This window comes from Acipenser ruthenus, unplaced genomic scaffold (assembly GCF_902713425.1).
Source record: "Acipenser ruthenus unplaced genomic scaffold, fAciRut3.2 maternal haplotype, whole genome shotgun sequence".
NCBI lineage: Eukaryota > Metazoa > Chordata > Actinopteri > Acipenseriformes > Acipenseridae > Acipenser > Acipenser ruthenus.
This window is the reverse complement of record NW_026708482.1, coordinates 21,571-49,046: the sequence shown is the minus strand read 5'-3', so window position 1 is coordinate 49,046 and position 27,476 is coordinate 21,571. Positions and strand designations below refer to the sequence as shown.

General features: G+C 38.8%; 2 protein-coding genes across 4 annotated transcripts; one reads left to right on the top strand and one right to left on the bottom strand.

Annotated features, from left to right (window-relative positions):
• The first annotated feature begins 1,570 nt into the window (after positions 1-1,570).
• On the top strand, positions 1,571-15,121 carry LOC117434958 (transcription factor Sp2-like). Of its 3 annotated transcripts, none has more exons than XM_059021206.1 (8): positions 1,571-1,766; positions 5,949-6,025; positions 6,611-7,366; positions 8,429-8,650; positions 9,139-9,412; positions 10,088-10,274; positions 11,495-11,688; positions 12,453-15,121. In XM_059021206.1, exons 2-8 carry the CDS (start codon positions 5,963-5,965, stop codon positions 12,551-12,553), a joined length of 1,797 nt encoding a protein of 598 aa, XP_058877189.1. In that variant the 5' UTR covers positions 1,571-1,766; positions 5,949-5,962; the 3' UTR covers positions 12,554-15,121. The 3 variants fall into 3 exon arrangements, with proteins under 3 accessions (XP_058877189.1, XP_033913600.1, XP_033913601.1); XM_034057709.3 differs by having other exon boundaries at positions 1,571-1,789; XM_034057710.3 differs by having other exon boundaries at positions 1,571-1,807.
• A 5,036-nt stretch (positions 15,122-20,157) lies between these two features.
• LOC117434960 (proline-rich protein 15-like protein A) lies at positions 20,158-26,674 on the bottom strand. The gene is made up of 2 exons (XM_034057712.3): positions 26,323-26,674; positions 20,158-22,342 (listed from the first exon to the last, which is right to left on the bottom strand). The coding sequence occupies exon 2, from the start codon at positions 22,282-22,284 to the stop codon at positions 21,964-21,966; it is 321 nt and encodes a 106-aa protein (XP_033913603.1). The 5' UTR covers positions 22,285-22,342; positions 26,323-26,674; the 3' UTR covers positions 20,158-21,963.
• Positions 26,675-27,476: the final 802 nt, after the last annotated feature.

Below are 27,476 nucleotides of genomic sequence, written 5' to 3'. Positions count from 1 at the left end.
GAGAAAGGGAACTGTGGGGACCTGAACCGTAGAGATGGCTTGATACAGCAAAGTTGCCTCAAACTGGTTCTCCCAGTCTTTTAAGCCACTGTATACACAAATGCTGGATAATATATTGGGGCACAGATGGTTTTTTTTTTGTTTTTTTTTAACTGGTTTACATTTTTGGAGATTTTTATACTTTTATACAGTCAGCCCAGGTTTATGTTTGCGTAAAGCCAAAAAATGTGTTAACGGAGAAGGCTGTGTGGTCCAGTGGTTAAAGAAAAGGGTTTGTAACGAGAAAGTCCCAGGTTCAAATCCCACCTCAGCCACTGACTCATTGTGTGACCCTGAGCAAGTCACTTAACCTCCTTGTGCTCCGTCTTTCGGGTGAGACGTTGTTGTAAGTGACTCTGCAGCTGATGCATAGTTCACACACCCTAGTCTCTGTAAGTCGCCTTGGATAAAGGCGTCTGATAAATAAACAAATAATAATAATAACGGTTTGATATCTTCACAGTATCAAAAGTGTGTGTCTGTGATCTTTATTTTGCATATTAGCCTACTTTACATTTTGTATTATATTGCTATTAGGGGTGTTTTATACAGTTTAGATTACTGCACCGATATGCTGATCCTTGGGCTCAAGCCATTTCTTGAAAGAAGAGAACAGAGGTCACAATTTATCGGTGCCTGAGTTTCTATGCATCTGGCGCCCTCTTGCGGCGCAACCCCGAGTAACAACTGAGTAAAAACTATCTATATTTTAACAAGAAAAGTATGCCATTCTGAAGAAATAAAAAGGTAATTTCAAATTGAAAATTGCTATTGAGTTTTATTTATATTATTGTAATTTATATTAGTGGTGTGTGTGTGTGTGTGTGTGTGTGTGTGTGTATATATATATATATATATATATATATATATATATATATATATATATATATATAGTTCACTGTCGAAGAACGTTTGCATTTTGAAAATTAAATTAAAAATAACTGTAACACACGTGTAGGTAATTCAAGTCTAGTAAAAGACATTGTACATTTCCCACGTCGATAAGGCAACGCGCATGTTTTTATATATGCGTATATAATTTTAATTAAGACACTATGCTTTCTACCACATTGATTTTCCATACTGTTGCGGTGCATTCACTTTCCATCGCTGACGTCAATCACATTTAAAACGACAAATTCTTGATTATACTTAAAAACACGCCCCTCACTGGAAGACAACCGCAATCTGGTTGGGTATACTTGTCTGTCAGTTACTTCAAACTGACCAATGGAAAACGGGGGGTTTACCTCACATCCCGCCTTCCTTCTTTCGACTTAGACGCTGTCAATCATTCTAATTGAATCTACGTCAACATTTACCGTAACCAACCAAATTGCGACGATGACTTAAACCCGCCTGCTTCTCGCTCTGGATTGGACAGAGCTGACGTCGATCCAAATTTGAGTGAAAGCCATCGCTGCGCTATCATTGGATGGAAGCGCCGTCTGTCAAAATAGACCATCTTTTAATTGGCCGCCATCCGATCAATCCATTCCCCCTTGGCCTACCTTTCGAAGCCTTGAACTCGGTATTCTATTGGATCACTTTGACGTCAATCGCTAAAATTCAGGCTTCAGCGCAAACTACTGGTTCGCTTCTTTTCAATCAGCAGTCCTCTCTTCGCCCATTGGCTAGCTCCGTCGTCACTCGGGCAACCAGCCGCTCCAGGATTGGCCCCCGTGCGCGGGCGGTGTCTCGCGCTGGGTAGCTCTCGGAGGCTAACGGTGAGCGAATGTCGTCATGAGCGGTGGGTAGGAATTAAAACGTTGGTGTTTATATTACAATTCACTTCGTAAAAAACAATTGTTGTTTTTTTTTGGGTATCTAAACCAAACCTAGAGTTGCTTTTATTTTCGGATATCCTAAAACATGTGTAAAAATATCCGTATATGACTGTTTACGCTGTGTGTTTCTGTGTGCTGCTAAGTTTATATATGATTCTGTTTGGGTTTTTTTTTTTTTTTTTTTTTTTTTTTAAATACATGGACGACTCAAGCAGTTTTATACGAATTAAAAAAATAAATAAATAAATAAAATAAACAGCCGGTTTCGTTTTGAGGGGAATATATTGTGTTTTAAAAAAACCTATATATGTGTGTGTGTGTGTGTGTGTTAGGAAAGTAAAACCGAGCAGTTTCAGTTCAGGCGTTTCTCCGTGCATCAGTTTTTATTGTTGTGTTATGCGATGGATGTGAAATGCTGTATTCCCACCATCGTTTTAGTTGCAGTCTCTGTGGCCGTGTTCCTGATATTTGATGGCGGCGCTGTTTTCTAATCTCTACTGTACTTTAAAAGGCCAGGCTCCAAAATGTGTAGCTCGGTGCACAGCTCTGTAGTATATAAACTAAAAAAAAAATGCACAATTAACCTGTTGCATGCAATGTTTTTATTTCTTTGTAGTTTGTTTATTGGAAAACATTCGTGAAAAATAGCGAATAACCTTCTGATTCACAGTAGAACATTGGTTTCGCGTCGTAGGGTTGGTTAATACAGAGAGGGTCTAACATATTCTGTTAAATATTTAATTGAAATGTTATTGTAACCGTTGTTGCTGGATTGTGCATATTCTTTTACGGTGCCTTTTCTCCCCCGGCCTTTATCGTGTCTGTGTCTTATAGTGGAGTCTGTTTTATTTTGTTCGTAGATGTAAAAGCTGCTTCCTGGTTTGTAATTTTTAGATGACACTTTTGAAACACGAGAACTACAGCTCTGGCTAAAAGTTTTGCACCACCAAGAATTTTAGGATTGCGCCATAATTCAAATAAATAATAATAATAATAATAATAATAATAATAATAATAAGTAATAATAAATACATTAACATAATTGAGATTTTTTTATTTAACATCATGTGATCAAATAAGTTACATAATGATATTGCAAAAACCTACCGTCTAGCTACAATAATAGTACAGCATATTCCTTTTAGATTATGAAATGTAATATGTTTAAGTTTTTTGTAAGTACTTTATATGGGGTGGGGGGAAATTTTCAAGCGGTATCTAATTCAATGTGTTAAGGTAACATTATTCAGCTGGTTTCATTCGACTTAGTTCAAATTAGTTAATTCTATATTCTAATTATATATATATATATAGGGTAATGCAAAACTTTTGTCCACATCAGTGTATCATGCAGCATTTGAACGTTTATGTTTCTAGCAAATTAAGCAATAATCAAAGATGATTGAGATCAACGTTGGACAGTAAAGTACAATGTTGGGGTTGAATAGATAGCTGCATGTTTATATTTTCCTCTTGTCTGTGTTATTTCTGTTTATAAATATTTTTTTTTTCAGTATATAAATATTTTTTTGCTTTGGTGATAGACTCTGCATTTTTGTTTCTCCATAATGTTTGCTTTTTACGGGGTTGCAAGAAACTGCTTAGCTGTTTAAGTAAAACCTTGTATGCTTATGTTGACAGTAGCCAATGCATTGGTGTTTCTTATAAAATAAATAAAACACCACGAAGCAAATTCCTGAGCGGTAAAAAGAGCAAGTGGTTGCGTGGTTGTATCCCGAGAAGCAGCACCTCAAAGAGACCAGCAGGTTTTAAGGAGATAAATCTTATCTCTATACCAGGGGTGTCAAACTCCAGACCTCGAGGGCCGCAGGGTCTTCTGATTTTCTTCCAGTTTCAAGCTCTAAATTAACTTCATTGATCAAGTTATTTGTTCAGTTGGCCATATTTCATATTTTTTGCCAGGGCTGTGGGTTAATTCCTGTTTCTCAATTCAGATTCCTTTTTTTAAAATCATTTCCCAACTCCAGTTGATATTTTACAGACGACATAATAACACTTATGATTGTTGAACTGCTTTCATTCGAAGTCCATTTAATTGACTAGAACAGGTGGTGACTTCAATTGTGAGAAGCTTATTATTATTTATTTATTTATTTATTTATTTATTTATTTATTTACGAGAATGCTGCTAATTGCATTTTTGATTGCAGTGGTGCATTGGGATTGATTAAAAGGGAATTGGAATTGGGAATTGATCCCAGTCGTGGATCGTGCTATCTTTGTGGAATCCACAGACACTGGATCGAATGCTTCGGACCCAGAAGACTAAACTTAAAATAAAAATCCTGCAAACAGACACCAGCTACGTAGTGTAATCTTAACTAACTCGGATTGTTTAAACACGCATTGTAGTGCATTAGGATTGCACACATCTCTGATTCAAAACAGAGATAAGTAAGATTACATGTAGGGTAAACACATTTCTGTGTTTCTGGTACACTGTTGTTACCACACCACAGGAAGCCAGTATCTCTTTAAAAGCTGCTGCTTCAGCGCATTTCCTCTCACATGTTTTCTTCAAAACCAGCAGATATATCTTTACAGACTGCAGGAGAAAAAAAAATCACATAATTTCCCCTTTTTTTATTAAAAAAAAAAAATGAATTGCAGATTCTGCTGTATTTCTGTTTTTAAATAGTGGTACTCATGTTTTTGAAAGGGTGTTGTGAACATGTAGGAAGGTATTCTCTTTAGATTCATTTCTGCTGTCTTAATATGTTTTTTCTAGACGGTTTGTAATTTTTTTTTTAGGAGGTTGTAGCCCATGTAATGTCCCGTCAGAGAATGTAAACAAACGGGACTGTCAGTATCGTCTTTTTGATGTGTAAATGTAGGATTTTTGTTGCAACCTAAGTGTTGTGTCAAACTTTTTCTACATCATTTATATACATGCCTCTGGGGGAATTTGCTGGTGACCTTGACCTCCGACCTGAGAACTATACCACTTTGGCTTCAGGTTATAGAGACGAAGCACTCTGATTGATTGATTGATTGATTGATTGATAGGCATGAAATATGATACACAGCTGGATTCTATCTGTCAAGTCCTGTTTATTGCTGTCGCCCAATAAAAATTAAGGCATTTAAAATAATTTTAAAAAGCGAGATTGTTTTGCTTTTTAAGTACTGTTGGAAATCAAAAACCTCCAAGCTCTCAAACTGTATTATTATTATTATTATTATTATTATTATTATTATTATTATTATTATTATTATTATTTTAGTGAATTGCTGACTGATGTTGAAATGGAACAACCTGAGCTTGTCTGCACATTTTGGCAATGCCATTGCACATTAATATATATATATATATATATATATATATATATATATATATATATATATATATTACACACTTTTAATTGTTACACTTGCGACGTTAGCAATTCTCATTTGCAGTTTCTTGTAACTGCAAACTGATCTGTCCTCCTGAGTCAGCGAGCTGCTCTCTGGTGCATTGAGCTGCTCCTCTTTCATTCCAGTGATGATTCTGCCTCGCTGAGCCGCCTACGATTTTTCCATTGTAAAGCAGGCTTTGAGCAATTAAAAAAGAAAAAAAAAAAGTATCACACGCTGTCTTTAAGCTCCATGTAAATTACTAGTATTTTAAAACCAGGACCGTGAGCTAAAATGGAGAAGGGTGTGTGCTTTTTTTTTTATCTGGGTGTTTTAAAAAGGGAAATATATGTGCCTGTGTCTTTCCGGTTTATTTTAATTTATCAATAATTCTGTTTTGTTCTTTGATCTAAAGTGCGTAATTATGCCTCTGCTCAGCGACTGATGAGGTTATTTTTCAGGGATTCATCAGAGAGGTTACTGTAGACTACTCCGGCTTAATGCAGCGAAGGAAATAAGACCCCCATTGCATAGCAGTTCGATCCATTCCTGGTTTTAATAAGACACTCCTCAGCTAGTTACCTGTACACACTGGGGCTAATCAAGCACATGTAAAAACCGGGCATGGGTGAAACTGCGATGCAATAGGAGTCTTGTTTCCACCCCTGTGACGCAGGTTTTGCTTAGTTTGTGTTTTGTAAAATTCAGCACATATGAATCAACTTTATTTTTTTTTCCTTTTTTTATTTGGTTGTGGGTTTGCAGACCAACAGGATAGCATGGCAGCCACAGCAGCTGTAAGCCCTAGTGAGTACCTGCAGCCATCTGCAACAACAGCACAGGTATGTAAAATTATATATATATATATATATATATATATATATATATATATATATATAATGTATATGTATACGTATCTATGTATATAATCACATTTAATTGTATACAGGGCTGGGGTCAATTCCTGTTTTTCCATTTCCAATTCATTTTCAAAATCCATTCCCAATTCCAATGCCAATTCCCTTTTAATCAATTCCAACACATCGTTGATTGAAATGGCAATCGGCAGTATTCTGTTAAAACAAGCTTCTTGCAGTCAGTGGCAACAAATGACTTCAATTGAAGTCGCTGTTTGTGAGTCAATTAAACTGGCTTCCAATGACAGCAGTTGAACAATCACAACAATTGTGTCACTAAAATAGCAATTCCAGTTCCTTCGAAGGAAATGAAAAACAGGAATGGACCCCAATTTTTAATTGTATTATATTTTGTTAACAGTAAGTCATGGGTTAATAATGTGAAACAATAACTCAGTATGTTATACAGATGTAGGCGAGCTGTCAACCTCATTATTATCATTGTATTAAGTGTGTACAGCGTGTGCAGATCTTTGCCTGTGGCAATGCATTTTTATTTTATTTTAACAGCAAGATTCCCAGCCCTCTCCCCTTGCTATGCTGGCAGCGACATGCAGTAAGATAGGACCTCCCGCAGCTCAAGCCCCGGCAAGCACCACACCAGCCCAGCCCGCCACCAGGAGACTCCACCCCATCAAACCCGCCCCCATCGCCCCGGCGCCCCCTAAAAACTACGGCTTCCTGTCCACGAAAGGGAACGTCATACAGATCCCCGCGGGCCTGGGCTCTTCCAACACGGCCGGCACTCCCCTTGTGTTTACCATCCAGAACCCTCCTGTCCTGGGCAAGGGTGCCCGCTCCAATGCCAGCATCCAGTACCAGGTGGTGCCTCAGTTTCAGACGGCCGGCGGGCAGGCGATACAGGTTTCAGGCGTGCCCCAGAGCGGGCACAGCCAGATACAGATCATTCCCGGCACCAACCAAGCCATCATCACCACCACCGCGCAGCCCCCTCCTCTCGCAGCCCAGCAAAAGACAGTGGCTATCAAGCCCTCGCAGAAGGGGCAGAACTCCGCCGGCATGGTCAAGCTGCCCTGTGGGTTAACGCTGCCCCTCAACAGCTTCATCGGGGACGGAGGCACGACCCAGTTCATCACAGAAGCCGCTCCTGTTTCACCGGTTAAGACAACAAGGAGGTCTAGGAAGAAACTGGCGGCAGCACAAGCAGTAGCCATGGCTCAGCCTCAGCAGCAGCAGCAGTCTGTGGCTGTAGCAGAGCAAGTGGAGACCCTGCTGATCGAAACCATGGGAGATAACTTCATCCAGGTAGGGTTTGCCGAACCGTCGTGTTGCTTTTATTTTTAGTTTACTTGTCGCAAATCGTCACCAGTTGTTGTTTTTTTATATATATACTGTATATATATATATATATATATATATATATGTATAATTTTTTTTAAACATTTTTTTAACCTCTTCGTGCATGAAATATTAAATAGCTTGGGGAAAAAAAGAAAAAAATAGATTTGAACACTTATTAAATATATTTTTCAGTGAAAATATTTTCTTTTTTTTTTTCCCCCATTGCTTTATATGATGGATCTGGGGGAGGGGGTGCACTGGGAGCGTGGCATTCTCATATGAGGCTGTCAGCCATTTGCATCTTCCGTTTGTCCCTATATAAAGACTGGAAGAGATTTTTTTATTCGTTCCCATGAGGACACCATGCATGAAAGGTTAAAATGCCTTAAAATACCAAATGGCGTGACTTGGAGTGCGAGAACTTCTGCTGCGTAAATCTTCGTTGATAATGGTCCTACACCTCAGTAAGAAAAGTTGCATATTTGCTGCCTAATTTTTGGCGCTTGCTGATTTTAGCAGTGATTCAGTGCATATGGTTCAAAGATAGCTCCTTCTTTTGTATGTGATCCATCACTGGGGTGGAAATAAGACTCCCATTGCATAGCAATTTAATTAATTCCTTGTTTTATTATGAGTTTAAGGCACACCTATCTGAGCTTGTTACCTGTACCCTGGGGCTAATCAGGCTTTTAATAAAACCTGGAATGGGTGAAACTGCTATGCAATTGGAGTCTATTGTCTGTGCAAGCCCTGCATCTGGTGGATGTCTGCCTGCTACTGAAGGGTAATCGTGATTAGTTGGTTCAAGCGCTTTTCTCAAAATTGCTCATACCAGTTATGTTTTTTTTTTGCCGTGCATGTGTACATCAGAGCAAACAAGGAACTATTACAAAATCGACTGGGCAAAACGTTTCGAAAAAAGGAAATGAATCCTTTTTGATTGCCTGTTCATTGTTCCCATCCCTTCTCTCTCTCTCTCTCTCTCTCTCTCTCTCTCTCTCTCTCTCTCTCTTTCTCTTTTCCCAGGCTGGAAACAACTTGCTGATCTTGCAGAGCCCCGGATCGGGCCAGCCAGCGGTGCTGCAGCAGGTCCAGCTGCAGCAGCCTCAGCAGCAGCAGCAGCAGCACGTGGTCCAGATCCCACAGCAAGCCCTCAAGGTGGTACAGGCTGCTTCCGCCACGCTGCCCACGGTCCCACACAAACCCTCGCAGAACCTGCAGCTGCAGACTGCAGCAGAACCAACTCAGGTAGGCTGGGGCTTCACCTTCTCTTCCCCCTCGCTGAAATAATGCATTGTGTTTAATGTTAACACAGGGAGTGAAACAGACCCCCATCCCTTGACAGTTTTAACAGTGATTCATATGGTTCTAAGAGAGCTGCTTCTTCGTATGCAATTCATCACTGGGATGGAAATATGACCCCCGTCACATAGCAGTTTAATCCATTCTTGGTTTTACTGTGACTGATAAGACTTGAGCTTGTTACGTATGTGTCATCTGTGCCTGTACACTGTGGCATTAAAACCTGGAATGGGTGAAACTGCTATGAAATAGGAGTTGTATTTCCATCCTTGCAACATGGACATTTTTTTTTATTATTTTTTAAATAACTTAGCAGTGGCTAAACTGGAAATAATAAAACTTTTTTTTTTTTTTTTTTTAATAAAGATGGGTTTTAATGAAGCAATTGTTAATGACTTTTCAGTTAATTCAGCATATGTTTCTCTTACACCAAGGTCCTTATCAAAACTGCTTCTGGGGAATGGCAAGCGATTCAGGTGCAGGAAGCCACCCCAATGGCCAGCTCTGGAGGCGTGGGCACAACACTGAGTCTCGCGCCAGGGGGCGGCAAAAGGGGGGGTCCCGGGGGACGGAAAGAAAGGACCTTCCCCAAGATCGCCCCAGCCGGGGGGCTCATCTCTCTGAACACATCCGCGCAGGGAGTGCAGACCATCAATATCAACGGAGTGCAGGTGCAGGGCCTGCCCGTCACCATCACCAGCGCTGGAGGTAAGAGGCTCAGCAGCGTGGCTTTGTGTTCTTCACAAGCAAGCTGACGCAGAAGATCCACGTCTTCAGGATCTTTGTGTGATTTGGGTTTGTCGTAGTTGGCAGTGATGAACCAGATTTTATTAAGAGATGTGTGTATGAACGGTATATGAAAAATTACAACCTAAACTTTTTTTTTTGGTGTGGTTGATACGGACTGTTTTACAAAGACCTTTTTAATTGATTGTGAAAATGGATTTATATTTTTCCATATCCAGGTGCTGTGCTTTTAATACAGTGGGGGAAAAGAAAGTAACATTTTGATGGTATCATTTACGCAAAAAGATCCATTTGGTTGTATTGGGGTTGGAAGTAAGACTCCTATTGCATAGCAGTTTCACCCATTCTGGGTTTTACTATAAACTTGATTAGTAGCCAAGTGTATGGGTTACAAGCTCAGGTGTGTGTCTTAATAAATTCAATAGCAAAAACCAGGAATGGATCAAACTGCTATGCAACAGGAGTCTTATTTCCATCCCTGTGGTTGATGGATATGTCTTGGGATACAGCTATTTTTATAGCTCTGATTTTAATAAATTAGAACTACTAGTACAATAAAAAAAAAAAAAAAAATAGCTTGAAAGCGAAACTATTAGACCATGCAATCTGTAATCATTTTACATTTTCTTTATTTAGCAGGACCGCAGCACCTGACAGTCCAGACGGTTTCTGGAAACAACCTGACAATCAGCGGCCTGAGTCCATCCCAGGGAAACCAGCTGCAGGTGGAGCACGCGCTGGCTCTGGAGATCCAGGGGCAGCCCGGGGAGAAGAAACGACGCATGGCCTGCACCTGCCCCAACTGCAAGGACGCGGAGAAAAGGCAAGTGATACCAAACGTAGGGAGGGAGGGAGGGAGGGGGGTCTCATTATGAACCAAACGGTAAATCAATGCATTACATTGATGTATAATAGGTTGCAGATCTCCATACTAGAGGTCTCCAAAGTGGTGATGATAGACTCACTTTCAAGAGGGGTAAATGGAAAAATGTAGGTTGTTAAAGCTAAGGTTTGTGTATCACAGTTAATCTAACAAGCGGTAGCAGCTGTCTCAATACGAATGAGTTTTTGTTTTTTGTTAAATAGCTGCTGTAGGTATGGCAAGGATGCAAATGTCACTTCACAATGGCTCCAGACAAAAGCTGGTCTTTAAAAAATCTAAACAGCGTTGCCTTTTCAAGCCCATGGAAAACCTTAAATGGTTTATACATTGTGGAGCCTTCCTTTAGATCAGGGGTCTCCAACCATGGTCCTGGAGAGCTACTGTGGCTGCTTGTTTTTGTTTCAACCAATCTCTCAATTACTTAATTGAACCAATTATTGGCTTAATTAGTCAAGGTTAACAGGTGTTCCATATCTTTAGCCACTGATGATGTAAAGACACCGATAAAACCTGCTGGATAGGGGCTCTCCAGGACCAGGGTGGGAGACCCCTGCTTTAGACAGACCTCTTACATTACAATCCTTCTGGTGTGTTTTTTTTTTTTTTTTTGGGTGTTTCAGGAGTAGAAATAAGACTCCCACTGCATAGCAGTTTCACCCATTCAAGGTTTTAATACGAGCTTGATTAGCCCCAGCGTGTATAGGTAACAAGCTCGGGTGTGTCTTATTAAACTCCTAGTGAAACCAAGTGTGGATCAAACTGCTATGCAACAGGAGTTTTTTTTTTTTTTTTTTTTCCTGATTCCTGATAAATAAATGATGCATGTCAGACATTCATAACCCCTACCATGGGAGTAAATCCGAAACATGTAAGCATAACATTTCACATGTACAAAAACAGCCAAGCTGGAAAATGTAATGAATTGGTCATATAGCAAACGCTTTTATCCAAAGCGACTTACAAAGACTAGGGGGTGAGCTGTGCATCATCAGCAACAGCTGCTGCAGAATCACTTACAATAGGACCTCGGTTTTCTGTCTCATATAAAGTAGTGATACCAACAAAGCCATAGCGTGGATCAAACTGCTATGCAATGGGAGGAGGGGGGGGGGGGGGTCTTATTTTTTTTTAATCCCCGGGTTGTTTTGAATTTTCCGCAGGCCGGGGGAGCTGGGAAAGAAGAAGCACATCTGCCACATCCCGGGGTGTGAGAAGACGTTCCGCAAGACCTCTCTGCTGCGGGCTCACGTGCGCCTGCACACGGGGGAGCGGCCCTTTGTCTGCAACTGGGTGTTCTGCGGGAAGCGCTTCACACGCAGCGACGAGCTGCAGAGACACGCCAGGACGCACACAGGTCAGTGTCTCCTCTCCCCTCCGTCCCGCGCTTCCACGCTCCACGTGACTCCCAGTGTCCCACAGAAGGGGGAGCATCTAGTCCTTGAAGTTGAGCAGATCCAACCTGTCAATGCATTTTTAAACCCTGAGCTTGTCAGTGTCATTTCTGTTATATTATTATTATTTATTTATTTTGCATACGCCTGTTTTATTCAAGGCGACTTACAGATGTTACAGGGCAGTAAAGGGTTACAATGCAAGATTCATATTTAAATACTGTGTAGTTTACAGTAAGTGCAAATAATGCTACTAAAATACAATATGAACTAGGATGCAACAAGTTATATCTACAATAACATTGTAATGCAAGGATAGTGCATTGGCTGAATATCCAGTACATGGTGCATAGGTCAGGCAAGTCCAGCGCATGATGACTCCAAAGAGTTTCTGTTTTTTTTTTTTTTTTTCTCTACTGCTGTATATTTATGGAAATACAGATGGATTTTCTTAACCCAGTAAGTGCCATTTTGAGGACAGGTAACTTTGAAGTTTTTTTGAGCATTTTTAACTGGCATCTTGTACCAGTTTTAATTTTCTCCAACCTATATTGTTATTATTAACTTCATTTTATAATTTTGTTAACCGCAAAAAGTTAATCAATATATCAAAACAACTGCGATGCTGTTTAAAAAGATATTGCAGGAATACGTACGACAAAGCAGGAAGCTAGGGAAAGTAATGCGTTGTGTCTTTTAAACCCCATCAAAATTTTTGTTTTTTCAGGAGACAAGCGCTTTGAGTGCTCGCAATGCCAGAAGCGTTTCATGAGGAGCGATCACCTCACCAAGCATTACAAAACTCACATGAACACCAAGAACTTGTGAAACTAAAAATATATATAGAACATATTTTTTAAAGAAAATTGAAAGAAAAACATAAAAAACGGAAGAGAAAGAAGTAAAGAAACATCTACGTCCGGTACTGGAATAAATTTGGTTGGTCTTTAAGCCAGCAGTGCCATTTAACCATTTTTAACAATGCTTCCTGGTCGTAACTCCACAAAGCAATGTACTTTAATTTTTTCGTTTGGTTTTGTTTTTAGTTTTTTTTTTTTAGTTTTTTTTTTTATTCCAACCATGGCTTTGTAAAACAGATTTATTAAATGAACTTCCTTTTTTTTTTTTGCACCTGGATGTACAAACAAGAAAAAACAGAACTGCTGTGAAATTCTCAACTTTCTAATTATTTTTTTTATTTTTTATTTTCCAGTCTTGTGTGTAAGTTCAACTATGTCTGCAACTCATCACCGTCCAAATTACAGTTTTTTTTATTTAAAAACTCCCAGAACTTTTTAATATGGATGCCTTTTTTATTATTAATTTGATCAGTTAAAAACTGGTATTCACTCTGTCCTAAATGTTTTCCAGCTATTGAGACAAGGGTTAATTTTTCATGTTTTCTGCCCTGTTATAGAACTGATTTGCCTTGTGGTTCAGATTTCGCAGGGTGACTGACCTGGAGGTCAATGTTTTATTCTGTTTGCTGTTAACTGTAAGAAAAAAATACAAAACAAACAAAAAAAAAATATTAATAATAAAATACAAATGGTGTATATCTATAGTTCAGAGTGTTGACCAGCAATTTGGACTGGGCAAGGTTTAAACTCAAGAGGGTGGAAAATAAAGCTTTGTACAGTATAACTGTATATTTCAAGAAATGCAACAATATGTTATATAGCTCATTCCTACTTTATATAAGAAACTAATTAAAGACCTCTTTTAGATATCCGTTTTTATTTCTATTGATTAAAAAAAAAAAGTTGCCTTAGATAAATTGCACCCCGTATTAAAAATAAATATGTGTATCATGAGAGCAGCTTTCCTAGTTTATTTAATTTTTTCTATTTTAATAAAAAAAAATTATATATATATATACACATATACATATATGTGTGTGTGTGTATATATATATATATATATATGTGTGTGTGTGTGTGTGTGTGTGTATATATATATATATATATATATATATATATATATATATATAATTGGGTTTTTTTTGTTTTATTGCTGCAAAAATGGTGATGTTTGAGGTTCGAAATCATATAAAAGTCCAGGGGTTGTATAGTAAATGTTAATGAATCCTATTTTATAGCAGTTTTAAGACGCGCCTGAGCTTAAGAAACATTAAAGCTAAGTTTCTTCTGGTCAGTGTTTCTGTGTTTGGAGTGAAGCGTTCCTATTGATCTCTTATTCAAATTTCGGAAAAAACTTACTGAAGTGTTGTGCGGAATTGTATTTCGAGTTTGGGCTGACAGAGTTGAATTGTCACATGATTTGAGCAGAGTGAGGACAGCTGTTCAGTACCTGGCATTTAGGATTCTTTTGACAAGCTCAACATAGCCAGCCAGCCAGCTGAAGGCACATTTTCGTAAAACAAAACTAAATAAATTCTGTTTTGAGAATTCTGCTTTCACTCAACCTGCACAATTCAAGTCTTAATCGCAACAAGGCGATTGTAAAAGCCAGGAGCGGATCAAACTGCTATTCAATGGGGACCCAGTTTCCAGCCCTGTGCGGTCCATTTAAGGGTCATCCGAACTATATCTGTATCATGCTTAGGAAAAGTAGAAACTAATTTTGTATATTGTCCAACTTTAATAATAATTGTGTCTCTTTACAGTATGTATATAGGGATCTCATTTGGTACTTAATGATTTTATAACTAATTTCCAAGAAGAAAAAAAAAAAGCCAAGTTAAATTAGCTGTTGGTTTTAGGTTATCCATTCTTTCTTCAGTCCCCCAAATAAATTATTCTGTACAGGTATAAGTGCCTGAATTTGAATCTGAATGTTTCAAATATTGTGGTGCAGCGCTGACCAGTTGATAAAATGAAATAAGAGCTGAAAATGTTAAATTTCTATGACAGCAATTCAAACCATTATGGTGAAGGACTCCTAGATGAGGAGGGGGAGAAAAACACAGTACATGAAAGTTTAATTAATAACATTTGTTTTGTGGGCTACATATATATATATACCTTTCTCCTTTTACAAGGGATTTTAAAATAAGTAGTTTTTTTTTTTTTTTTTTTTAATAAATAAATACAAAACATGTCTGTATTTCCACAAGTAAGCAGCACACTTGTACAATAGCTTAGTTGAAAATGTTGTATTTAATAGTGTTTTCATAGTTGCGAATCATACTGCCATTGCATAGCAGTTCAATCATGTGATTTTTTAATTGGTGGAGGTTTAGCGTGCAGTAAAACCTGAAATTGCTGTATATAACAGTAGAATTGGCGCCTTTTTTCCATCTTTTTTGAAGGGATAAATTCCCTAACAACCAGTGCAACATGTTCTTCCTCTTAAAATAAAAGCAATACACATTGTTCATAAAAAAGTACAAATTAAATAAACCACAGTACCATTTCAATAAATTAAGAACTTCAACATTGTCTCGTTCTAGTTGTCTGTCTGCACGGTTCTGGGCGCAAAATTTACAGTAGAGGAAATCCATGCCTCATAGTCCTAATGTGTCATTCCTAAAGACTAGAATACAAATCTGGTCCTGGTGCAAGGTGGATTTAAAAAAAAACAAACAAAAAAAACATTTTTAAATCAATTTTATTGTAATGGTCAAAGGGGCATTACCGCAGCTTATTGTTTTTGTCATAGAAATCTTTTTTCTTAAAACTATCATTCTTAAAATTAAAATAAAAAAAAAAAATACATGAATAAATTAATGAAAATAAAAGTCTCTTGTGCTCCAGCAGTATTGGGGACTGGCAGTCGGTGTTTCATGGACATGCTTCAGAGAGCGAGTTGGTTGTCTGCTTTTTAAAAACACATTACTTTTTTGATCTAGAGCTAAGAGAAGACAAAGCCACGTTGTGGCTTGGACTAGGTTTCAGGTCACTGCACGGCACACCAGGGGAGACTTGGGGTTTGATACAGCAACTTCAGACTAGGTTCCCTGGAACCAGATTTCAGCCACTTGTTCTTGAAAAAGTGGCCTTATGTTCCCTCAGCTTAAGTGCTGTGGACTTTCCACAGTAAGCTGATTCAAATGAAAAGCAGATCTAGAATATTAAACAACAAATTAACAAAAAGTTATAAACCAGTTTTCTATTATATTTAAAGCCGTCAGTGCCAGCATGGTCATCTTGAGGTAAGTGTCTTTAAATGATGTGTTGCGTCAGGGCATGTGATAAATAAGGTGTTTCAGATGGTGTCCGCTCGGTTTTTTAGGGCAGCAGTGTGGAGTAGTGGTTAGGGCTTTGGACTCTTGACCGGAGGGTTGTGGGTTCAAACCCAGGTGGGGGACACTGCTGCTGTATCCTTGAGCAAGGTACTTTACCTAGATTGCTCCAGTAAAAAAACAACTGTATAAATGGGTAATTGTATGTAAAAATTATGTGGTATCTTGTAACAATTGTAAGTCGCCCTGGATAAAGGCGTCTGCTAAGAAATAAATAAATAATAAAGAAATCCATTCTAGTCCTGCTCTTTATTCCAAGCAGGTCCTAAAGTAGTCAGTTGCCTCTTCAAGCTAATGTAAATTACAGCAAACTAGGTTGTCAACAAAGTCTTCTTTCTGGTAGAGTGCACAGAACCCTTCCTATTCAGATAATGCATAAAGCAGACACAGAACATGATTTGGGACAGTGTAACTTATGGGGAAACACGTAATTCAGGGCTGTAAATAAGACTCCTGTTGCATAGCAGCTTTGTCCTATTTCAGGTTTTACTAAGCGTTTGATTATAGGTCTATAGGTAACAAGTTCAGGTGTGTCTGGTTACACTCATAGTAAAACCAGGCGTGGATCAAACTGCTATGCAATGAGAGCCTTATGTCATTTATCAATTTTTTTTTTATCATCAACTACCATTTTACTGGACACACGTGACAGTTTCAATTCTAGATTTTAGTAACTTGGTGTTTTTTGTAGACTAAAGAGAGCGGGCGTGTCCTGCGTGCCGTACGTCGTGACGTCACAACAACACTATCAGGGTAGTGGCTGACTGTGCTATGGCCAGAAATGACACATTGCCAAAAATAGCTTAAGCAAACCAGGTCCAATCTTCCAGATTCCACGCAGGTATTTCACCCGTTCACGTATCTTGAGCCGACAGCGCACGATCGCCTGCAAAGCGACATCATCAGTTTCATATTGAAATTGTGGAGGTCTTGTCTCTCTCTTTTTTTGTAAAATGTAGTTGTTTTTTTTAAATAAAGTAATTAATGGTAAATCACAAAGTTAATTTTGTTTCGTTTACTGTGTGTGTGTGAAACTTGAAATGAAAACGACTGCTTGTTTTTAAAGGCAAGTTCTTTGGGTGCAGTGCCTTATGCTTCCTGTAGAGGGCAGTAAAGATGCAGGTATATACAGACTCTGGGTTAAAAAAAAAATGATTTCATGATGTCACCGTGAGTTGAGTTTCGGGGCTCACGGTACAGTTGCTGTTCCCAGGGTGTCGGCAGATTTCGTTCGTCGCTCATTTCAGTTTTGCTGCAGCCAATGACTGGAATGAATGACAATTATAACGATTCCTATTGCTTTTCCTAGCCGCAGGGTCGACACGTCGCTGACTGACAGCCATGCCTGCTAAGTTGCTGCAGAGTTTTACGTTTTATGATTGATTGCGTGTTTTATTCCCTTTTTTTTATTTCTTGTGCTTTCGTGTTGTTTTCTGCGGTGGTGGTGTAGTGAGTCTCTTGCGCCAGGTCGTCAATCAAAATGAGAATTTGCTCTCAATTGACTAATCTGGATAAATAAAAGTTTTGTTAATGTTTACAATGCATCGCATTAGGACAGCAGTGTGGAGTAGTGGTTAGGGCTCTGGACTCTTGACCGGAGGGTCGTGGGTTCAATCCCAGGTGGGGGGACACTGCTGCTGTAGCCTTGAGCAAGGTACTTTACCTAGATTGCTCCAGTAAAAACCCAACTGTATAAATGGGTAATTGTATGTAAAAAATAATGTGATATCTTGTAACAATTGTAAGTCGCCCTGGATAAGGGCGTCTGATAATAACTAAATAATAATCGCGTATATACTTTTGATGCTTGGCTCGCGGGCCCGCCAAAGCAAGAAATCAACAAAATAATAATAATTAAAAAAAAAACAGAAAGGAATAGACGCGCACAACCGAACTATTTTGAGTTGCAGTGGTCTTTTCTCTTGACTAGGAATGCCGGACGTTCTGGCCCATTGAGGCGCGACGGGTAACCATACGCCGTATCATGTTTACAGAAGCTATTGTGAACCGAAGCTGCTCGCTGTAATTAGAAAGGGCGGAAAGTTATTCCTTCAGGGGTATACTTGAATACGGGAAGCATGTGTTATCAGCAGCCGAGCCAGAGCACACGCTATAGGAGTCAGTGAGTCAAGAAGAAAGCGAATAGTTTCCCTGTCACAGTTTAAGACTGATGAGGAGGGCACGACCGGTGGAATGTGTTTACTGTGCGTCTGGGCTGCAGAATTTGCTTTTTTAAAGAAAAAAAAAAAAAAAAAAAGTTTCTTCGACATCGAGGTCTGGATGTCTGCCAGTTTTCTTCAGCTCAACACCAACAAATCTGAACAACTTCTAGTAGGATCGAAAACTCAACTCAAGAATCTCAATATTGCTGCCTTGAACCTCTGTATGCTGCTGCCTTCCCCCACTGTAGGAAGCCTTGGTGTACTTCTGGATAGTAACCTCTCCTTTGATGCCCATATCTCCTCTGTAGTCAAATCTTCCTTCTACCATCTCTGAAACATTTCAAAGGTCCGTCCCTACCTTTCCCTCCCGGATGCAGAGATACTCTGTCATGCATTCATCTCCTCTCGACTCGACTACTGCAGCTCTCTATACGGTGGTCTCCCGTCACACGCCATAAACCGGTTCGGAATGCCGCTGCTGGGATCCTTACCAGATGTAAAAAAACATGATCACATGATTACCCCCTGTCTTGCCCAGCTGCACTGGCTACCTGTTAAATTCAGGATTACTTTCAAAATTCTCCTGCTTGCCTACAAGGCCCTTCATCACACAGGTCCAGAATATCTCTCCAACCTGCTGACCCACTATGTCCCTGCCCGCAAGCTGAGGTCAGTGACTCTGGCCTGCTTGTTATCCCCAAGCAAAAGCGTGCCACACTTGGAGAACGCTCTTTCAGCTTCATGGCCCCGACTCTCTGGCACTCTCTCCCAGCTTCAGTGCGTACAGCTCCCACAATCGCTCACTTCAAATCAACTCTCAAGACCCGCTTGTTCTCTCTTGCTTTCAATGCTCTCTAAGCCTGATATCTGTTGTCTAAATTGCTATTTCAGGTTTTTCACTCCATCTTCTTCGTATGATTCTGTATGACACACACATCCACAATGTTTAGAATTAACAACCTAGCCTTTTATTTAATGTATTGTGCCTATATTTAATGTATTTGCATTTTTTACTGCTGTATTTAATGTATTATGCGTTGTTCCTCACTGTCTTGTAAAGCGCTTTGTGATGGTGGGCCACTATGAAAAGGCGCTATATAAAATAAAGATGGATTGATTGATTCTTTCAAAAACCAAATACTGCTGGGAGGGTTCCTGTAAATCATGCTGCTGTTCTGACTTAAAAAAGAAAGAAACAAAAAAAAAAAAAAAAAAAACCCCACACAATAGGAATCCATGTACTTATTATTTATTTATGTATTTATTTTAGTAACTTCATGCATGTAATATCCTGGTTTGCAACTAGACTGCAGGGAATGATGTAACTTTGGTGCAAATCCACATTGTGTGTTTGTAAAAGTTTCTATGTGCCACCAAACCCACTCCAGTCAATTGCTTATTTTAAAAACGTCTTACAAACCCAAAAAGTACTGGAATTGCAAATTCCATTGCTAGCATAGATATCTAGCAGGGTTTCCCAAACTCGGTCCTGGGGACGCCCTGTGTCTGCTGGACACCATTCCAACTGAGCTCTCAATTGCTTAACTAGACCCTTAATTGAACTATTCATTAGCTTAATTAGACCCTTTTAATTGTTTTCAGCGTTTAAACAGCTGGAGATTTCAAGTTAACTATATACAGTTTTATAAGTAACTGGAAATGGGCAACTTTTTAGGAGAACAATTAAAAAGGTCTAATTAAGAACATTATTAGTTCAATTAAGGGTTTGATTAAGTAATTGAGAACTTCACTGGAATAAAAACCAGCAGACAAAGGGGGTCCCAGGACAAGGGCTGGGAAACCATAGACTGGTGCATTTGTGAGATGAGTAGCCATCAACACTCTCATAGTAATTCTTAATGTGTTAAATAATACATCTATTTTATATATAATGTGTGGTATTCAGCAACGATATTGTCAATGAATATCAGTCAGAAATGTTTCGACTTGAATAAACAAGTCATAGCACTTAACTTGTTTATCAGGTACAGAATGGACTTAAATATATTAATTTACACCTGAGAACTCTTCTTTTTTGTAACATAATTCTGTTCTTCACAAAATCGTATTTATTAATTTTATTTTATTTTATTTATAAAATACATTCAACAGTTTTAAAAAGAAATGTACTCCTGGTATACAACAATTCATTGACAAAGAAACCCAAACAAAACAAAAAACGATAATCAATTGTACAAAACTATTCTTAAGAAAAAACAAACACGTTTTTTTTTTCTTGCCCTGACAAAAACAAAATATGTGCAATTTGTTATTACAAGCACAGTCTTGCCCTCTGCGATCCCTATGGACCAAGTCCACCCCATTCTTGGCCTGTTGTTTCTGCGCCAGAGAAAAGCAGAATCGATTTTCATTCAAGGTCCCGGTATCTGCAACATTTTTTATTTATTTATTTTTTAAATTACTTTTTTTTCTAACTTTCTTTTAGATTAAACCGCGCTTTAAAAGCTTTTCGATCCTCTCTTATTAGAGTTGAAAATGATTTTGTGAACTGCAGCCTCGAGTTAATAACTCCAGATTGTCTTTAAATAATAAAACCTTCACCCTTGTCATGCAATGTGACCTCATATGGGGGGCAGATTACAAAAAAAAAAAAACTCTCTTCTCTAGTCTTTATCTCATATGAGGAGGGTTGTGAAAAACATGAAACAGAATTACAATCCAAAAAAAAAAGTCAAACACCTTCCGATTACAAAGAAAGAGTCGATTATTTTATTTTTTACAGCAACTACCGATTCTAATAAACAAGCATTTGAAAACGGCATTTTTAGTTTACCGCAATCTGTTATCGACCTTATCCAAGCTGAGAACGGGCTCACGAGTTGTACAGTATATCATACAATCAGTCTGTTTGTTAGACCACGTTTCTTCATTTTAACAAAAAGTTCGTCTGTAGAGGACCCATGTAGGATGTTATCCTCTAGAGTCAGAGATGCGCCATTTTACCTTAATTTCATTGTTTTTATAAAATAAATACTGTGGGGTCCCTGAATTCTGCTGTTTGTATGTTTAATTTTCAAATTGAAAAACAAACCAAAGAAAAGTTATGCTGTCATATAATTTTGCTGCATGAATCAAATTAAATACTAAATGCTACCATTAAATGGATTTGCCCGCTGTGTGTGTGTTGCTGCTAGTTCACGTACAGCGCTTGCAATCGCATTGATGTGACTGAATATTACGCTCTTTACCATCCCATCGATTTCAGCACCTTGTATCTTCCGTTTCTGCAAAGTCGTTAATATCGAAGATCATTCGGTAAAAAGAAACGTAATTGGTAAAAAAAAAAAATAATAATAACGTAATTGCATCCAGTAAAAAAAAATACATAAATAAATATAAGACCCGAACTAGTATTTCAGCTGTGACCACCTAATCCAACCCAACAAACGTGGAATTGTATAGTAACCATCGTGGTCTCCTCTCCAGGTCCAGTCATGTGCTGTTATGTGTGCGTGTGCGTGTGCGTGTGCGTGTGCGTGTGCGTGACGACAAGAAATCCAATAATATAGCAGAATTCAACTGAAACCTTAAACCGGTTATAATACATATATAACCTAAACGGGTACAGGCCAAACGTAGGCCTACATGTCACCAACACTTCAAGTGCACGGTTACTCCGTGGAGTCACGACAACACACGCCAAGCCATCTTTGAAGGCATGGATGATGGGTTTATTTCTGTTTTCAAATTATACTGATTTTTTTTTTTTTTTTTTTCTGGGGGGGGGGGGTTGCTTGTTTGTTTCGATGATTATTATTATTATTATTATTATTATTATTATTATTACTATCTCCAGGTCACGTGTGAGCCATGGTCGTCTGTCTTTCTGTCTGTTAGCGTGATGGGTTTTTCTATTTCTCCTCTTTGTGATTTTCGCTGTTCGTCTTTTCTGGGAAGAGGTTGGGGTTTTCGGCCAGCGTAGCGCGGACCTTTTTCTTCTCCTTGAAGCGTCCGGAATGCGACACCTTCATGTGTCGCCCCTTGGTAGCGGACTTGTCCACAATCTTCTCCAGCCGCGCGTTGAACTGGCTGTCTTCGGCGCTGCTGCCGGCGTCCTTGTTGCCGTGGTTACTGCCGTACTCCGCCGGGATTTCGTAGAGAACGTTGGGCTGCGACTTCTTGCGAAGGAAGGTCAGCTTCCACCAACTCTGCGAGGATGACGAGTCTGCCATGACGATGCGTGACGTGTTCTATAAAAACAGGCGTGGAAACGGTCGAAAGGTGAAGTACCTGGAAAATAAATAAATAATCTTTATAAACATTTTTTTTTTGCGTATTAATAACAGTAGAAAATCACGATATTCTTTTAATGTATGTATTTATGTAGGCTTAATTATTCATGTGTTTATTTATTTTGCCTGGAGCAATGTTTTTTTTTTGTTTTTTTTTTAACACATAAAAATTGCTCTTGGAAAATAGGTTTTGTTTGCCAATCTGTCTATAAAAGCGTGTTTGCCTGGTACAGACTCCTACACTATCATTAGGCTACTAGACACTAAGTGCGGCCAAGTTCAAGTCGGAGATTTTCATATATTATTTAGGTCGATCAAAGCATATGCCTGTCTGACTCTCATCTACCTGCTCAGCAACAGCTATTATAAACCCTCTGGCAACGCTGTATCTAACTGGCACCGTTTTTCATTTTATAATTGCTTTTTTGGTGTTGCTCTTATTGGTGAATCATTATATTTGCAGCGGCGCCCTTTGTTAATGATAAAAGGAGTACAAATACGTCATCTCATTCCAGAAAAATTCTCCTGTATTTTTTTTTGTACAGTCCACAATAAAAGGCTATTAGTCAGCTTCAACAGTTTTCAATGTCATGTACCCCCTTATAATCGTAAACACAAAAAAGAGGAAGTTGGGTGTATTGTAAAATCTCAAAACTGTATTGAGATTGTAATTAAAATAATAATAATAATAATAATAATAATAATAATAATAATAATAATAATAATATTTTTATGATCAAGAAAAGCCAGGTTTGTCGCCAGGCCACGCACTGTTGCGCTTTTAGCAGTTAACACTAACCGACTATGGTTTCAGACTTCCGAAACACACTGTAGTGTATACAGCAGCACCCCCTGCAGGACAGTTTGAACACAACAGCTTGTTAAAAAAAACCCCAAAAAACAATTAACCCTGACAAGTGATTGCTGCTGTCCATTCTAAATCGTGAAATGTGGTTCAGCCGACTAGAAAGCAGTATTGACAACATTCTTTGCACCTGTCATTTTTTGCAGATACAGTTCTGTCGACTGTAGTTCTTCATTTATGACCAGCGTTCAAACATGACTTTTCTTTTCTCATAAACTCTCATTTCTGGTTGCCCTATTAAGGTTTGAAAGAAGCTGCTGCAATGCTAACTGTACTTGTGAGGGGGAGTTCCTTGTTTCACCCAGAATCAATTTCTTGTGATGTTCTCACAGTCAGTTGCCAAGAAACACGAATCACTAGACAGCTTTAACCTTGCTCCTGGTTAAACATTGATTTCATTTAATGCACGCAGCGATTGGGGAATAATTTAAATTGTCAACTGTTTTGGGGTGGTAATGCATGCAGAATATTGTATAGCATGCTGGAATTGGAAACAATGGAACTGACCCAGACCCTGACTGCAAATAGAGACTGGTTTTGCACGACTGACCCCAAGCCAACGTTAACGATCAAACCAGTCTGTAACTGTTGGCAATTGCCTCCTTATTTGTTTTTATTGTGTAGATATAACAACAGATCTTAGTAATCAATCAGGAGATAATCACAGCGAATGGATTGCCTGTTGTAATTTTTAACGCGTTGCCCTTATTAGCTGCGCAGGGTAATAAACCCTGTGTTTCCAGGATACCGTGGGAGCAACTGTTTCTTTGCTGCAAGTGATATTTTTACAGGATGGATATAAAGCTTTTAAAAACAAGCCTGGACTTACTGCTGACAAACTCACAGCTAACCGCAATACAGTACAGCAAACAAAAGGATCTGTTTTTACAGGGTTCACAAAATAAAAAAAAAAAAAAAAAACATCTTTTATTGTAGTGCAACGGTTGCAACGTAGGAAAAATGTATTTTCAAGAATTGTAATCGGTTAAAGGGCACAGCAGGAGCCCTTTCTAGTTAAGTAACTTTAAACAAGTCTAAAATTAAAATGATGCAGCCTATCCTCTGGATGAAAGGGTAGTTAACTTGCCCAAAAGCTGCTCAGATTTCAAATGACATTGTGGCTAAGCCTGTCCTGTATTATTCACTTGCTGCCATATAATTGTGACCTTTGCGCAGCAGGAATTTTTCAAAATGTCCACTCTAGTGCACTGACGGTGTAAGGATTATTGCCCTCATTGTGAAACAGGTAACACAGCAATAACGATCAACGATGTGGTACAAAACAGAAAAGCCAGAGCACTTCTTTTTTTAATCGGTCTTCCTGCAGTGATTTAGAGAACAGATCTCAAACCCCAGAGCACTAGAGTGGACATTTTGAAAAGAGCTTTGAAACAGACTTTACAGTTATCAGTGTAAAAAGCTGCTCTGTTTGAGGTATATATAAATACCGCCCCCAGGCTGTGCAAACTAAAAATAGCTGCTCAAACCGGATTCCTGAATAATCCAAAAAAATCAGAGGTGCAAATAGTTTAGAAAATTGGTGCTAAACTGTTTTGAAAGTTTAGCACCAGAGAGTCTACTAGTGCTAAATTATCAAACCCCGTCCTAATTCACCCCCCCTCCCTCCCCTGCTCTTCAATGAGTTTTTAGTGTTTTGTGGATGAGTGTGGGCGGGTCATATGAGTAGTTCAAAATCAATGAGAAACTAGCATCATCTATAGTTGCTAAAGAATAAAAAAATAATAATTAACCATGTCTACTGGCACCAGAATTTAATGTTGCTGGCTATGTAAGACACCCTATCTAGAATCTAGGGCATTACCGTCAAATTTGTACCCCTGACAATAACGTAGCATTTAAACATGACAGTGCTGCAGTGAAAAAAAGACCATATCTAAAATGAATATAATTATTAGGCGATGCACTGCTAATTAATCAATGTTTTGAAACCTATTTCCTGTCCTACTTACTATTTTTTAAAATCGTTATCACTGCTTCCCCCTTTTTTGTTCTGAGAATATCTGGTGGCATCAGTGTTTTTTTTTTTTTTCTTTCTTAAAGTTATTTTGGGATATGCAAATATTTCAAATTCAAATACAGTTAATCTGCAGCTTCCTGGTACCTTTTGATGTAGGTCATGTGGTCTGATTGACGCCCCGGGACACAGGAACTACAACACAGCACGTGATAAGGAACCAGGAAGAAGTTGCTTCTGTTGTGTTCCGCAGGCAAAGAGCCAAACCATTTCAAACAGAGGAAAATGGGCACTAGTGATAATACCCCTATGAAAAGTGAGATGCAAGAAACTGGCTTGTTTAGCACTCCTTAATACAATATAACAATTACTAAATAGTTAAAAGGTAATTGCCTCCGAGTGATTACAGTATAATGAGTTAATTACCTTGTGAAGTGCACTCGTTTCCTAACAATCACCTGACAATTATCGTGGAGTACGTCTAACTCTGTAACTAAAAGCCAGTTTCACTCGGGGGGGGGGGTAATTACTTGAACCCAAATCCTTCTCTGCACTGCAGCCCAGTCCTCAAACCACTTAGCCACCCCCTTTTGCAGAAGCCTTGTGTGCGCCGGGACAGAGAGTAACCAAATAGCGGCAATGAACACTGCAGCTCTAATGAAATGAGCCCCCCTCTGCTCCAGCTCTGTCTAGTCATGTAACAGAAGACGTACTGCTGATCGAATATTCAAGAGCCAACGCTCTATTAACTATTAAGAGGTTACACAATTTCACTGAGCCCATGTGAATGTCTTACTTCATATACACATCTAAACTCGCAAAAATTCAGAGTGAGATATGGGAACACTCCATTAAAAGGCAGGAGTGAGACTTCTAAAATTGACACCAAAAAAGTTCTTAAAATGAATGAGACTTGACATACATACACACTACTTTTGAACTACTGCAGCACATACTGAAATATAGTTAGAAACCTGACTGTACCCCACACTAAATAACATGATGTATGATGCTAGAGGATTTAGACAGATCTATAGCATATTATATCATCATATTTACAATATGTGTGCATAACATTCTTACATAAACATAAACGCAGCCCGTACAATAAATAAACACTGTCGGAGAAGAGACTCACCTGTTTGTACAAGTTCCCCGCTGAACGATTCCTTTATTCCTTTGCTAACTGAGCCACTGCGCACCCGGGCTGAGAGTGTATTATCGGAAGGCTTAGCTATGCAAAGTCATACTCTGCATATCACTGACTGCAAACTGAGATCAAATCGTTCGCCGGCATACTTTTCTATTTGTTTCAAAACCTCTTTCTTTCTTTCTTTCTTTCTTTCTTTCTTTCTTTCTTTCTCAGCACTTCTACCACTTTCTCTTGCCCCTCTGTACTCTGAGAATCAGGTGTATGCTAGCAGGTGCGCCTCTCTCTCTCTCTCTCTCTCTCTCTCTCTCTCTCTCTCTCTCTCTCTCTCTCTCTCTCTCTGTCAAGTTGAATATTAAGTCCTGCCCTTTGTGACTTGAGTAAATATTAGTGAAGGTTATTCTCAGAGAAGGTCCCACAGGTGTTACTGATTTAGAAGCCTGTGTGAATATTTCTACACATAATTTGGATGAAACATGCAATATTTATGTGTACCGGTATAAGGAAAGAATAACAAGAGTGTGTGATTGCATAGCTGAGCAAGTAAGGTGGAAGAGAAAACACTTTACTGCACTTTGAAAGGAATTAGTAAAACTAAAGGTTATTAATAAATGAATACTGGAAATTCGATTCCATTTTTTTTAGAGATTGTTCCAGGCAAAAGTTTTTTGTTTTTTTTTCTTTTAACTTTATTCTAAACACTACTGGTCATATGTACTTTTTTTTGGTTTGCAACAAATATTAATACATTGGACTCATTTTCAATTAATCTTCTTTTGAAGGTAATTTACCCTTTGAAGTGAAAAAGGCTTTCAAAATTAGCCCCACTGCTTCTACTAAAAGCACTTCCACGCTGAGGTGATGCCTGGCAGTATTTCAGAATACAGTGAAACTCTGGTTATCTGAACCCCAGTTATCCGAACACCTCTGTTATCTGAACACCCCAGTTATCCGAACGCCTCTGTTATCCGAACAGGCCCTTGTCAACCTGTCATGTTGTGTGATGTTCTCTTCTGCCCTGTTTGCAAAGCAAATGTGCCAAGCAGCCCTCAATTCCTGGCATCTACAGATTGATGCAGTACTGTGGGTTATATATTTACAGGCAAAGGGGTTATATTTAGGAGGTTTCTTCCCACTGCCCG

Excerpts from the sequence above, each read along its gene's own strand:
- LOC117434958 (XM_034057709.3), top strand. Across the intron at positions 7,367-8,428 it reads TGGGAGATAACTTCATCCAG|GCTGGAAACAACTTGCTGAT; the intron begins GTAGGGTTTGCC and ends CTCTTTTCCCAG. Across the intron at positions 9,413-10,087 it reads CACCATCACCAGCGCTGGAG|CAGGACCGCAGCACCTGACA; the intron begins GTAAGAGGCTCA and ends TTCTTTATTTAG.
- LOC117434960 (XM_034057712.3), bottom strand. The coding sequence starts at position 22,284 with ATGGCAGACTCGTCATCCTCGCAGAGTTGGTGGAAGCTGACCTTCCTT.